At 34.9% G+C, this 13,148-nt stretch overlaps 2 protein-coding genes across 2 annotated transcripts; one reads left to right on the top strand and one right to left on the bottom strand.

Annotated features, from left to right (window-relative positions):
- Positions 1–1,261: 1,261 nt before the first annotated feature.
- LOC104773188 (beta-hexosaminidase 3) lies at positions 1,262–7,039 on the top strand. The gene is made up of 14 exons (XM_010497764.2): positions 1,262–1,761; positions 3,944–4,018; positions 4,634–4,669; positions 4,750–4,861; positions 4,974–5,044; positions 5,132–5,262; positions 5,373–5,438; positions 5,528–5,628; positions 5,713–5,772; positions 5,850–5,883; positions 5,964–6,062; positions 6,153–6,212; positions 6,289–6,539; positions 6,635–7,039. The coding sequence occupies exons 1-14, from the start codon at positions 1,417–1,419 to the stop codon at positions 6,799–6,801; spliced, it is 1,608 nt and encodes a 535-aa protein (XP_010496066.1). The 5' UTR covers positions 1,262–1,416; the 3' UTR covers positions 6,802–7,039.
- Positions 7,040–7,260: 221 nt separating this feature from the next.
- LOC104773189 (endoglucanase 7) lies at positions 7,261–10,929 on the bottom strand. Its single transcript, XM_010497765.2, has 5 exons — positions 10,380–10,929; positions 8,866–9,167; positions 8,095–8,692; positions 7,836–8,008; positions 7,261–7,740 (listed from the first exon to the last, which is right to left on the bottom strand). Exons 1-5 carry the CDS (start codon positions 10,774–10,776, stop codon positions 7,339–7,341), a joined length of 1,872 nt encoding a protein of 623 aa, XP_010496067.1. The 5' UTR covers positions 10,777–10,929; the 3' UTR covers positions 7,261–7,338.
- Between the last annotated feature and the right edge of the window lie 2,219 nt (positions 10,930–13,148).

Genomic DNA, 13,148 nt, shown 5'->3' on the forward strand with positions numbered 1-13,148 from the left:
ATGAAAATAAAACTTTTCCTCAAGAGAGATTCTTGAAACTTGTCTCACTCTTCTCTTTCTTCAATCCGGGATTGAACCTTGAGAAAACCCTAACAAGACGCGAACCGGGTTCGCCCTTGTTAGCGAGCGTATCAAGAGGAGAGCCAAACCTCTTGTGTCGTCAATCGATCCATCCGTACTTCCCCTCATCTCGTTTCCATCTATCCTCTTTCATCTTTCTCGAGTCCCCTCGAATCATCTCAAGTCGTTCCCGTTACCGTTTCCCTCGAAAACGTCCACCCGCTCGTCCCGCGTCCGTACTGTCCGATTGAACCGTTCGTGGCATCCCGGAGTATCTCTCGAACGGCTCGTTTGAATCCCTTCAAACTCCGTCTCCATCGTTTGATTCTCCCCTAGATCCGAAGCCAGGAACCTCGGCCGTGAACAACTTCACCGATTGAAAGTTGGCCAAGAGCTCAAGGCGCGTCCATACCGTGAACGTAGACGACCGCGTCCGGCGGTCACATCACTTGTATCTTCCACAACAAAATTTTCATATGTGCAACATCACAATCTTTTGAACTAAATCATATTATGACTGTGGTGCATCATGAATTTAAAATTGTGCCACTGTTATGCTAGCTAGTATCGTCGTTATATTATCCATGCACGTTTAAATGTGCCTAATATATTTTAATTAAACAAACAAATGTTGGAAATTATTATTATTCTATTTTCTATTAGATTAATTATGATCTACAGTTTTATTTGAATCAATCAAAGTATGCACAGAGTGTCATAACCATACAGAATTGAAAAACTTATATGTATCAATTCGTTCTTAATATTAATAAAATAATAACAGAAAAAAACATATGATAACATAGTCCCCAAGTGACCAAACCAAACGAAAATCACATCCACAATATCAAGATTACCTGCAACTAACCAAATTCTCACCAAAATCACTAACCAAAAAAAAAAAACATCAGCCTCAATTATTCACCTTTTCCCCTATATATATATATATGAAATCTAAAATAAGCACAATTTCATTAGCTATAACTGGAATAAAATGTTTTTACAATAAATATTTAGTTATCGCATAACATAAAAGCAATATTAAATGGATTTTTTCCTCCATATATCTTTTTTTATTAAGTAGAGTATGATTTACTGTTTTTTCTATAATTATTTCAGCAAACGCACCGCTTCATCAATTAAGTAGGTTAATTGTATACTAAGCTAACACGTATGTTAAACAATGCTTAAATGATTTTATTTACTCATAAACACTGCACCAATCCAGAGCCTTTGTCTAACGTGTATATATAAAGAGAGAGACTTCTACGATTCTCTTCTATTTTTGCTACATTTTTTTTCTTCCTTTGATTAAAAACATTTTTACTATTTTTCGTTCTACTAAGAGGAAAAAGAATGAGAGGTAGAGGAGCAAAGATCGCCGGCGTTTTGCCGTTGTTTACGCTATTCATGGCCGGAGCAATCTCCGCCTTTGAAGACATTGAGAGGCTCAGGATTTGGCCGTTGCCGGCGGAAGTTAGCCACGGTGGACGGCGAATGTATCTAAGTGGAGATTTCAAGCTTGTTACGGAACGAAGCAAATATGAAGACACTTCAGGGATCTTGAAAGAAGGATTTGATAGAATGCTCGGTGTTGTGAGACTGAGCCACGTCGTCTCCGGTGGCCGGAACTCTTCACGCTCCGGTGGATCTGCTTTGCTTCAGGGACTCCACGTCATTATCTCCTCCTCCACCGATGAGGTTAGTTTCATTTATCAATCCACAACAACAAGTTTTTTTTTTCCAATTATCTACAAGTTAATTGAATTTAGAGAACATGAATATACAAACAAAAAAAAGCTTTACGTTTAATGTCATTATTAGTTATAATCATCTCATTACTTAAAAAAATCAATTGTCTTTAATGGTTATAAATTTTATCCACTTTTTTGATACATGTCATTTTTCTTCACAAAAACAGAAAAAGAGATGTATGTCACTTTCACAAATGTTGCAGCATATTATCTTTCTTTTATTTTATTTTTCCTAAAAACACTTTATATCCACTAGTCCACTTATATCTTGGAAATCTTTTTTATTTTCGCAAATATATATGTTACGTACCTTCGGAAAATTATGTGAAGGAATATTTTGATAATTTGAAAATATTGTTTTTTTTTTTTTAAACCTTTATTTAAAATATATATGAACATGAAAATTGCACTAACGCTTAGTTCGGTGTTTATTTGGTTCAAGTAATTTTTATTAATTTTGTTATAGAAAACCTAGAAACTCATTTAAATATATATATAAACTTATTATGCGTAAATTTTATTTAAATTTAATATTACTAATATTGTATATTTATTTTCTAAAATATTTAGAAAATATGTGTTGTTTAGATCATTTCCTAAATTTTTTATTTTGGTCCACTTCATATTTAAAAGAAAAACTAATACAATAACTCATAGAAATTAGACATACATAAATTGGTATATTTCTCTATTATTACATTTGACTTTGACTAACATTTTAACAAACTTATAAGTAAATACTTAATTGGTCCACTTCATATTTAAAAGAAAACTAATACAATAACTCATAGAAATTAGACATATATAAATTGGTATATTTCTCTATTATTACATTTGACTTTGACTAACATTTTAACAAACTTATAAGTAAATATTTAATTGGTCAAAAGGAGAAGAAAAAAAACAAAAATATTTCAATTCATAAGAGTTCTTACATAAACCCAAAAATATTTAGAAAGTTATGCTGAAAAAGGTTTTTATAGTCTTTATCTTGATTGGTATAATTAGAAAAGAATGAGATACTTACCTCAATTGTTTTCCTCTAACATGTTTATCATTAACCAATTGTATAACTCATTTTTTTTTTTTTTTGTCTTCATTTATCTTTTGCCAACTCCTGATCCAATAGTTTCCTCCTTAAAATAGAGAGATGTTTAAGAATATTTATACAATTGGATCTCTAGTTTACGCAACTTTTCTCGTCAGATTTCCATAAAAACTGCTAGATCCTTATATTTATTGGAAAACTCCATAGCATATGTGTAGATTATGTTTGTCCGTAGATGTATCGGTTATCCAACTTCTCTGTTTATTTTATACTTTTGGTTGCTTGGCTTTGCTGATTGGTGTCTGGCGACTTGGTTGTGGCCTGTGGGGTGGTCCACCGAACTCACGGACATCCTCGTTATTTTCAATCATATCATTTAATAATAATAATATTTCATTCCTAGATCCAAATTTTAATATATATCCAGATTTTAATCTGATAATCTTTCAGATTCCACGTGACAAGTAACAAAAGAATAAGTAGTAGAAGAAATTCTAAATCTTTTATAATAAATAGTTAAGTAATAATCCAATGTTCATATTGGTTAAGAATTTAAGATATGGATTAATTCTTTTACCACAATATAATTTATTTGGCAGGTGCACGCCTACAAGATTATTCTAGATATTGGTCCTAATTTATTCCATGCGCTATTATAAAAAATCTGTAGAGATATTTTCTTGTTTTTTCAAAATCTGTAGAGATTTTATAGTGTAAGAATAGTAAACAATATATGAGTCTTTAAACGATGATAATACGACTACATTTTCATACTAGATTTTACTTCATGGGATCATCTTTTTGACTTTCAATACACTATCTAATATACCGAGTACCGACTCTCTTGATTTTAATTTTGTAATTTATTGTATACATTCTGTAAGGTTTTCTGGTTAGTTATTACTAATCTGATAATTTGAAAGTTAAAAAAGGGAAACCTCCAGAAAAATAGATGAATGAATAATAAAGAAAATATTGTTTGATTTTTTTTTCTATTTCGTTTTTTTTTTGTGAAACTTATTGTTTGTATTTAAAACCTAACAAAATTCGTTAAAATTGTGTGATTCTTGTTGTGGTGCAGTTGGAATATGGAGCAGACGAGTCGTACAAATTAGTGGTTCCATCCCCAGAGAAGCCGTCGTATGCACACCTCGAGGTTAGTTGATACCACCCACCACCTAAAACCTAACTTTTATCATTTTCTCTACCTACTCATATACATCCATACAAATTTAAATTTATACTCAGCTCTTTTAGACTTTAACCATAAAAGACCCTAACTCTATATATTTTGTTTTTCTTTCATTTCTTCCGTTTTCGTTTATTGTTGAGTTCGACATGCAGTCAATTTTTCACCGTAAAATACATGTTTTTGAAAAATAAAAAGAAAAAAAAAAACATTTAAAGACTTCTGTTGTGTTGTGTTTTTATGATCTTATTAGTACTTTTGCACCTTCCTTTTTTCTCCCATTAGCACTATAGAGACTCATGTAACATAGGTAGGGACATGAAGTAGTGTCCTCCACGTGAACTGCATTAAAGATGATGGAATTAGTGTGCCCTTATTTTTTGTTTTTCTTTCCTAATAAAGAATACAAATGCATAAGCACAATTCGTTAGCAGTTCATATTACAATTATTATTTCCCAAATCTTATAATACTGTGATTCCACTAGTGTTGGCCCCTTGCGTTTAAATCAATTATTATGTAAGTTAACAAATACAATCATAATAAATCTCTCCTTTGATCTTTGTTTTACAATGTATTGTAGGCAAAGAGCGTTTATGGTGCATTACACGGTCTACAGGTTTGTGTTTATTCTTTTCCCCAATTTGGTTATCATTGTAAGATGTCGAGTTATTGAAGAAAGTGAAATTATAAATGCAGACATTTAGCCAGTTATGCCATTTTAATTTGAAGAAAAAGATAATAGAGATTCTAATGACTCCATGGAATATTACTGACCAGCCTAGATTCTCTTACCGTGGCCTTTTAATTGGTGAGTGATCGTGTGTAATTTCTTCTCTAATTACTTAATGACACACATCACTTATATGATGTGATCGTTTTTTTTTTTTTTTTTTTTTTTTTTTTTTTAATTTATTACATAGATACATCCCGACATTATTTGCCACTTCCGGTTATAAAGAACGTGATTGAATCCATGACATACGCCAAACTTGTAAGCTCTTGAGATGAATCAATTTGGTTGGTTGATGAATCACATCAGTCATCACTAATTTAAATACTTTTTGTTGGTTTGGTGTAGAATGTGTTACATTGGCATATTGTGGATACACAGTCATTTCCATTAGAGATTCCTTCTTACCCCAAGCTATGGAACGGTGCTTACTCTTCCTCGCAGCGATACACCTTCGATGACGCCGCTGAAATCGTCAAGTATGTTGGAATTCTTACTGATTTATGTACATGTATTACTAATTTATTCTTAAAGTTCAAAATCATATAGGATAGTTCCTTCTTATTTAACTTTGTGTATGTATTTATAGTTATGCTCAGCGAAGAGGGATCCATGTCTTGGCTGAGATTGACGTTCCAGGACACGCTCTCTCATGGTAATTTTCTTCATTAATTATCAACATTTATATTTTTCACAATTAGTTTTGATAATAGTATAACTATAACTTTTTTTAACTAAATAAAGGGGAAAAGGCTATCCTTCCTTGTGGCCCTCCAAGAATTGTCAAGAACCACTTGACGTGAGCAGTAACTTTACATTTAAGGTCATTGATGGCATTCTTTCTGGTAAAAATCTTAAGCAGAAACACTCTTTTTTCGCGCGTAACGTTCATTTTTCCTAAATACTAATGGAATTTTTTTTTTTTTCAGATTTCAGCAAGATCTTTAAGTTTAAATTTGTCCATTTGGGTGGTGACGAAGTAAATACAAGTAATGCGAATCTCCTCATCATTTTATCATATTTCCTCTCTATAGTATTGGTTTTGATTACATGTACTTCGTTGCAGCTTGTTGGTCAGCAACACCGCGAATAGCCCAATGGTAATGATACTCAGACACAGTTGTAAAGTTCTTTAATTAAAACGTTTTACCTCATGTTACTTCAACTTTTTAACTTGAAGGCTTAAAAAGCATCGGATGAGTGAAGAAGAAGCCTATCAATATTTCGTGCTACGGGCACAAAAGATCGCTTTGTCTCATGGATATGAAATTATTAACTGGTAATTAATTAAACTTACATTAGGAAACGAAAAGAGGTAATCAAAATTTTGCTATGACTTACTACATTTTGCTCTAATGTGAAATTGTAGGGAAGAAACCTTCAACAATTTTGGAAGCAAATTAAACCCGAAAACTGTGGTTCACAACTGGTAATTACATACATAGAAAACAAGAACTGTTGCTCAACGTTGAATTAAAACGAACTTTTTTACTTTGGTGAATCAGGCTTGGTACCGGAGTTGTTGAGAGAGTGACGGCTTCCGGTTTAAGGTGTATAGTGAGTAACCAAGACAAATGGTATTTGGATCATATAGACGCACCTTGGCAAGGCTTTTACGATAACGAGCCACTTCAAGACATAAAGGATAAAAAGCAACAAAGTCTAGTACTTGGTGGCGAAGTTTGCATGTGGGGTGAACATATTGATGCTTCTGACATTGAACAAACCATTTGGCCTCGCGCTGCCGCAGCTGCAGGTAGTTATGATGTTTTCTTATAGATCTTGAAAAATAGTTGATAACATACCGTGTGCTAATTGCTAAAGATTAACTATATATTTTGTGTTTGAAAGAGCGGTTATGGACACCTTATGCAAAGTTGGCTACAAATCCAGACAAGGTAACAACGAGGTTGGCTCACTTCAGATGCTTATTAAATCAAAGAGGCGTTGCAGCCGCACCTTTGGTTGGTGGCGGAAGAGTCGTGCCTTTGGAACCAGGTTCTTGTCTCGCTCAGTGACACAGGTTTCAAATGTAGAGTATATTACATTTCACTATTTCAGCAAGACCTTATGTTAGAAAATATTTGGTCAATTCATGTTGAAATGAACCCCCTACAATTTAGGGGTACTTAAGTTTGTTTTCATGGTTATTTAGTCGTTAATTTTTCCTTCCTGTTTGGAAGAAACCGTTGCAACATTTATGTAGCTAGAGACTTACCAATTTATAGCTCGAATAAAGAATACATAGTTTGCAGTTTCGTACTCTTTGCAGTCACTAATATATGATTTAGTCTAAATCATATCCATTATATAGAACTCGTAACGCGTAAGCCACTAAATTAAAGATCACTCTTTGTATATATTGTCTTATGTAAGATCAGATATTTTCTCATTTAAAAGACTACATTGATTTAATTTCTCTAGCTTTCATTGGAAAAACATTATATATATATTAAAACAAATAAATAAAATTGTTATATTTATGTAACCAAATGACAAAAAAGATTGAATGTAACATATATAATTTAAACTCAGTGACGTAGATGAAATATTTCTCAAGGCTTCCAGGCTTTGGGAGGTGGTGGGGCAGGAGGGTAGAGAGGAGGAACACTATTGAACATCGTGTTCTTATCGATTCTGTCTCCCCCACTGCTAGTTAAAGAAATGAGAGCAGCCACGAGGCCTGCGTTTCCGGAGAGAGTAGGCTCGCTCGCGTTATAATTGTTTCGCAAGTCATGGAACTGATCGAATTTGTTTGGTCCACCGACCATAGCTCCTGTGATGTTATTTGGGTTTGGATTCTTCGTGTCTCTATACTTCAATCCTTCCCTACAGCTTCTTCTCTTCTTGTCGTTTGGGATCGTAGCTCCTCGGTGGTGAACGCGTCTTGGATACTTCTTGCCGAACCCAACCACATAGCTCATTTTCAAAGGGTTGTCTCCAAGAATGTAATCAATCTGATAAAATATACAACATAATCATAATTTGTTCAAATTGTTCAGATTTCTTTAAAATGTATGGTGATATATAAAGCCCATTGGTTTGTTCTTACCTGAGAGTGAGCAAAATCCTTGAGAACATGATTCTCTACAAACGTAGGGCCACAGTACCATCCAGGAACTCCAGTTGAGTTAAGATAATCCGCAAACAAGGAAGCTAAGAAGGAAGCATGAGCCACATATTCAAGTGGTCTTGGTTTCCCCATGTTGAGTTGTACAAGCCCTCCTGAAAAATATTCTCAAAAGAAAAATATCAAGACCTTTTCTAGACACAAACAAATGCAAACAGAGGAAACAGAGTAATTAAATCACCTGAAGTCCGGTTAAAAACATTGTACTGCTTGAGATAAGCGCACATAGTAACACCCGTAGCATTATGGTACCTATTGAGCATGTTCTCGTAAGGAAAACCAGGGTTCAAGAACAATCTATACCGAGTCATCAACAACATCGCTCCAGGTAATTTGTTATTCCAGCTCGGTACCATCAACTCCGGTCGATTAGCAAAAGCTTTTGCCGTTTGAGGTACACTCGGTGTGGTGGCGTATTGTATGTAAGTCTTGTTTCCAGTGGCGTAGTAAAGCCACGCACCAGCCCACATGAACTCGTCGAACATACTGGTTGAGTTGTAGAAGGCTTGAGCGGTTGGCTGTCCATCAGAGTAGCGCTTACGTCTAGACTTGCTTCTAAAGAAGGGATACAGTGTTTCTGCGCCTCTTTTGAGCTTTTTGGCGTAGTCCGGTTTATCTGTGAATACGATAGAGGCAGCGGATAAGGCCGCAGCAACTTCAGCGCCAAGGTCGGCAGCGGAAGTGGAGGAGAGCACAGGACGGTCGTAGGACATGTCTTCTGGTCTTTGCCAACAGTAAATATCATCTGGAGATTCTGAGTCTCTTAGTCCTCCACCAACCTACGAGTCATGGAATTGGAAACAGAGCTTTAATCAAATTAGTCAAGGGCCTTAAAGTTTAGGTTTCTTGGTGCACACGAAACTTTTGTAACAGAGTTTTGTCAAACACTTGCGTATTGATTACCCAATAAATGATCAGTAAATTTAAAAGAATATAGAGAAGAAAAAAAGACCTGAGTGTAGATTTTATCAAGGCGAGTAGCAGAATTGTTGAAAGTGAGAAGAAGATAATCAGTGCCCCATTTGAGAACATCTCTCATGTGATCATACTCATCGATGGCTTTGTATTTGTGGCTATACTCAATGAGACTCCAACTTAGCATTGTCATTGAGAATGCCATCGGAAAATGAAACTTGCCGTTGCTTCCCCCGTCGTAGTACCCTCCGACCAATCCTCCGACCACGTCCGGCAACCCATCCTTCAACCCCGAATCTCCCCTCCACGAAACCTTATCTTTCTTCGGCAGTTTACCCGCTACAATATCGCATTTTCAAATTATTTTCCCATATCATCGATGTTTTACTCATTTTTACTCCACTAAATTCTTTAATGCTTACCTTCTAGATTCTAAATATGATAATACTATGGAGTTCTTAAATATTTTGCTAGGTCAAAAATATGATACTGTGCGTTTGACATTTTTTCTTTTAAATTATATGCAACATTTGACATATCGGTGTTAGTTAAGTGTTTTGTTTTAACTCGACTTCATATGTATGAACATTTGAAATATATATATTCATGTTAAGTTTATCTTTTTTTGTAATGAAATTATTCTGCTCAAATATCAAAACCGCGTTAGTCGTTAGGAAAGCCACATCGTGATCATTACCAAAAGCCAGCTCACAGTCACAAGAACAAAATGGGAAAAATGCGACAAGCTCGTTAGTCGGATATACGTGCTTGAAATTGATTTTGGTATTTTATTGGAATGTCAAACACTTACGTATCCTTCTTGAAGTCTACCACCTAGAGAATGTTTATTTTTGAATCATTAAACTTTTTCTAGTACTACTAATAAGTTAATAAATACTTGTAAACGCGGAATTGTTCAAAGTTGCCTCACAAGTCAGAAATGAAATGTGGCTTTGTTAATTAGAAGAGACAAAAAAAGCTACATCATTTTGAAGATATTTTTATTTATTTATTAAATTGAGTTAAAATTTATAAATTTAGGAAAGCCAGAATTTTTAAAAATAAAGAAGAAAAATATCTACAAAATGATGTAGCTTTTTCTTTATCTTTTAAAATTCTGGCTTTCCTTAATTTATAAAATATTCATATGTTCCACACATTTTCTTTTGGAAAACAATTATATTCTCTGTTAAGTCATCATGCTTTTAGAGTTAAGTCTTCTACTCTAAACCGAGTTTAAAGATTTTTCACTTTTTGATAAATATTTTTTTTATATAGAACTGATAAAAAATTGAACACCATAATAGACTGAAATGAAAATTTGATTACTCAGAAGATTTATTTCATCTTTCTTTTGAAATTTTCCAAGAACCCGGCCCAACTTTATATAAAATAAAACCAAAAAGACATTGTTGTCATCTTGAGTTTAGTTAAATCTTTTAAAAGGTAACAGTAACTATCATCATTATATTATGCACAAATATAAATATACAATCAAAGATAATAGTTGGCAAATCAATAAATAAAAAAAGAAGAATAAGGAAGACTTACATTTCTGGGCATCGAAAAACTTAATCGCCTTGTGAAGGGCAAGCGTGTAATTATCAGGAGGAGGAGGGATAGACTTATGACGAGGCAACGACTTGACGATGATGATCGGGAGAGCAACGACGATGAACAAGACAGCAATAGCTCCAACGGTCCACATACAAACCGTGCGGCTCACGGAAACACAACCTAGGTTTACATATTTCTTCTTCTTCTTCCTCCAACTATCTTGTGGTGCAAGTAACCAGCCTTGTTGCGTCTCGTCTAATTCATGCCTCTGTGAGTGGATAGATCCTTTGTCCCAGTCCGTCATGTTCCTCGTCCGCTCTTCCTCGTCTGCCGCGGCACGGTCGCTGTCTACTGCGTCCAGCGATCCGCCCCATACATTACCCGGATGCATTTCAAAAAATCTACGATGTTTAGGTTTTTTTTTTTGGAGAAGAAATGTAGAAAGGATTTAACGAGTTTTATTTTTTTTTTTGAGAAAAAAAAGGAAGGCTACTTAATTTGGGTTATGATGGGTTAGAGGTATTTATTAAAGAGTGAGTTGACCATAATTGGGTCTTAGGAAATGGGGAAGATGTATTTATATATTCTAGTAGAATCGGAATCGCATTTTTTTACATTTATTATTCTCATCATTTTCGAAGACTTTATTCAAATAATTCCAATATATTGATATATCTTTTGCTATATGAGATTATAAATTGAATCAAATAAATATGTCTTATAATTTGGTTTAGTAATTTGAAAACTAAGGAAATGCGACTGCTTAACTTAATACTATTAATGTTTTGGTACTTGAAGAAGAAAAATACTAATTATGTTTTGGTAAATGACATGGTTACAGCTTGCTTTCTACGTTTATTGCTCACGTAATGACAGTGAAAGCCAAAACACGTGCGACGTGCTTAATAGGTTTGTATACAAACTTGTACACTGTAAATATTTATGTGTATCGCCATTGTTCACATCACAACGCAAACACTCGTGACTCGTATAATTTTTTAGTTCTTCTTACTAGAGCCAGCCAAAAGACAAGAAGTAAAGCATATGTTTGAATAACTTAATTTATTATCGGCCAATTTTATTTAAAAAGTTCAGTGGTTTAGTGGCTTAAACTCCAGTTGTTGAGACACCATCATACCAAATTACCAATACATGAGTTAGGCGTCTAGAGTGGCTTAGAGAAAAACAAAATTTTAACAACAAAATCATTATATAACTCAAGCGGAAACATTGATTCTTTTCATGCACTTGCGAGATTCCATACTTGTTGCTAGCCACATGTCTCTAACTCCATCAGCAACTTCACAAATCCAGTGTAAGTCCTATAACTCTCTGATGCGTGGTTTTAGAATTTGTTCAAGTACATCAAATAGACTATGCATAACTTTACCTTGTGTCTACTGTCTTTGTGTAAGGAGTAACAAACAAAGCAAGATGGGCCTTGAAGAAAAGAAGCCCATTGCAATTTGTCAACTTGCTCCATCTTGCTTTGTTTGTTACTTCTTACACTTTGTACTTTAAATATTGCAGACATATGTGCTAGCTCAACAACAACTCTTGCAAACCTGTCTTTGATGTCGAACACCACTATATAAAATCTCACAGATTATAACACTAGTGTAAGCTGAAATCATTTTATAAGCTGGAAAAAAATAACCAATCGTCTGGGGTCTGGATCATCGTGACCTCCCAACATTAAGGTCTGCTCCTCATCATTACAGCACCACCATCCCAAGCCAGAATGTATATCTATTGCTTTCCAAGAACCGTCAATCTAACAAAGGGGTAAAAGTTCAAGGTCAGGCAAGGGATCAGATGGGCCCACGAAACCTCTGACACAGAATTCTCCTCATCCCATGCTGATTTGTCACCTAAAGCCTGGTCAATGATATCTTGTGGCTCAACTTCTAGTCCTTGATTTTTTTTTCTGGCTTTCCAGATTGACCATAAAATCCATGGTAGCTGGAGAAATTGCTATGAATCTCCCTCCAGAAAATAAAATCTAATTCGAGAACACCGAATCATACGGAAAGCCCCCTGGCACAACCATAACTGGGGATACATCCCAAACTTCCTACGACTGTGGGAACTCAAAAAATGCATGATTAATTGTCCCAACCGTAGAGTCACACCTCTTACCTTGAGGGTCACAGTGAACACCTCAGTGAGCAAGCTGGTTCATCACCGGGAGAGAACCAGAGATAATTTACCAAAGAAAATGTTTTACTTTCGGAACAAATTTAAATTTCCAGACCTGAGCGTGGAGAACAGTACAGGTGGGGCCAATCTCAATATAATCAACCATCTCTTGTACTAGTTTATAACCTGATTTTATGGAATATTTTCTGGATTTTGAAAAATGCCAAACCAACCAGTCTGGCTTGCTAACCGCCATACTCCAAATAATCTGGATATCTTCCGGATCCATAAACACCTCAATGATTGGCAAATGCCACTCTTTAGTGACATGATTAATCAAATGATTCACCATTAAATTTTGATGCAAAATCCGCCCCATCCCATTCGCTGGTCGAGGATACTGATCTGGTATCCAAAGATCTCTCCACACCGAGATATTACACTCTGAACCTATTGTCCACTGCATACCACATTCCACCAAGTATTTGGTAAAAAATACTCTTCCAGCCGAATGACGGAGAATACACCTTTTTGGCCAATAACAAGTGTTTATTCCTAAAATACCTACCCCTCGTCACACATGCAAACAACAAATTTGGATATTGAATCAATCGCCAATACTGC

Source organism: Camelina sativa, unplaced genomic scaffold, assembly GCF_000633955.1.
Source record: "Camelina sativa cultivar DH55 unplaced genomic scaffold, Cs unpScaffold00485, whole genome shotgun sequence".
Taxonomy (NCBI): domain Eukaryota; kingdom Viridiplantae; phylum Streptophyta; class Magnoliopsida; order Brassicales; family Brassicaceae; genus Camelina; species Camelina sativa.

What these genes read in the sequence shown, in the direction of transcription:
- LOC104773188 (XM_010497764.2), top strand. Translation starts at nt 1,417, where the DNA reads ATGAGAGGTAGAGGAGCAAAGATCGCCGGCGTTTTGCCGTTGTTTACG. An exon ending in GACGCCGCTGAAATCGTCAA is followed by an intron (nt 5,263 to 5,372) that starts GTATGTTGGAAT and finishes ATGTATTTATAG; the next exon opens with TTATGCTCAGCGAAGAGGGA. An exon ending in ACACCGCGAATAGCCCAATG is followed by an intron (nt 5,884 to 5,963) that starts GTAATGATACTC and finishes TTTAACTTGAAG; the next exon opens with GCTTAAAAAGCATCGGATGA.
- LOC104773189 (XM_010497765.2), bottom strand. Translation starts at nt 10,776, where the DNA reads ATGCATCCGGGTAATGTATGGGGCGGATCGCTGGACGCAGTAGACAGC. An exon ending in TTGATAAAATCTACACTCAG is followed by an intron (nt 8,693 to 8,865) that starts GTCTTTTTTTCT and finishes CATGACTCGTAG; the next exon opens with GTTGGTGGAGGACTAAGAGA. An exon ending in TGTTTTTAACCGGACTTCAG is followed by an intron (nt 8,009 to 8,094) that starts GTGATTTAATTA and finishes AATATTTTTCAG; the next exon opens with GAGGGCTTGTACAACTCAAC.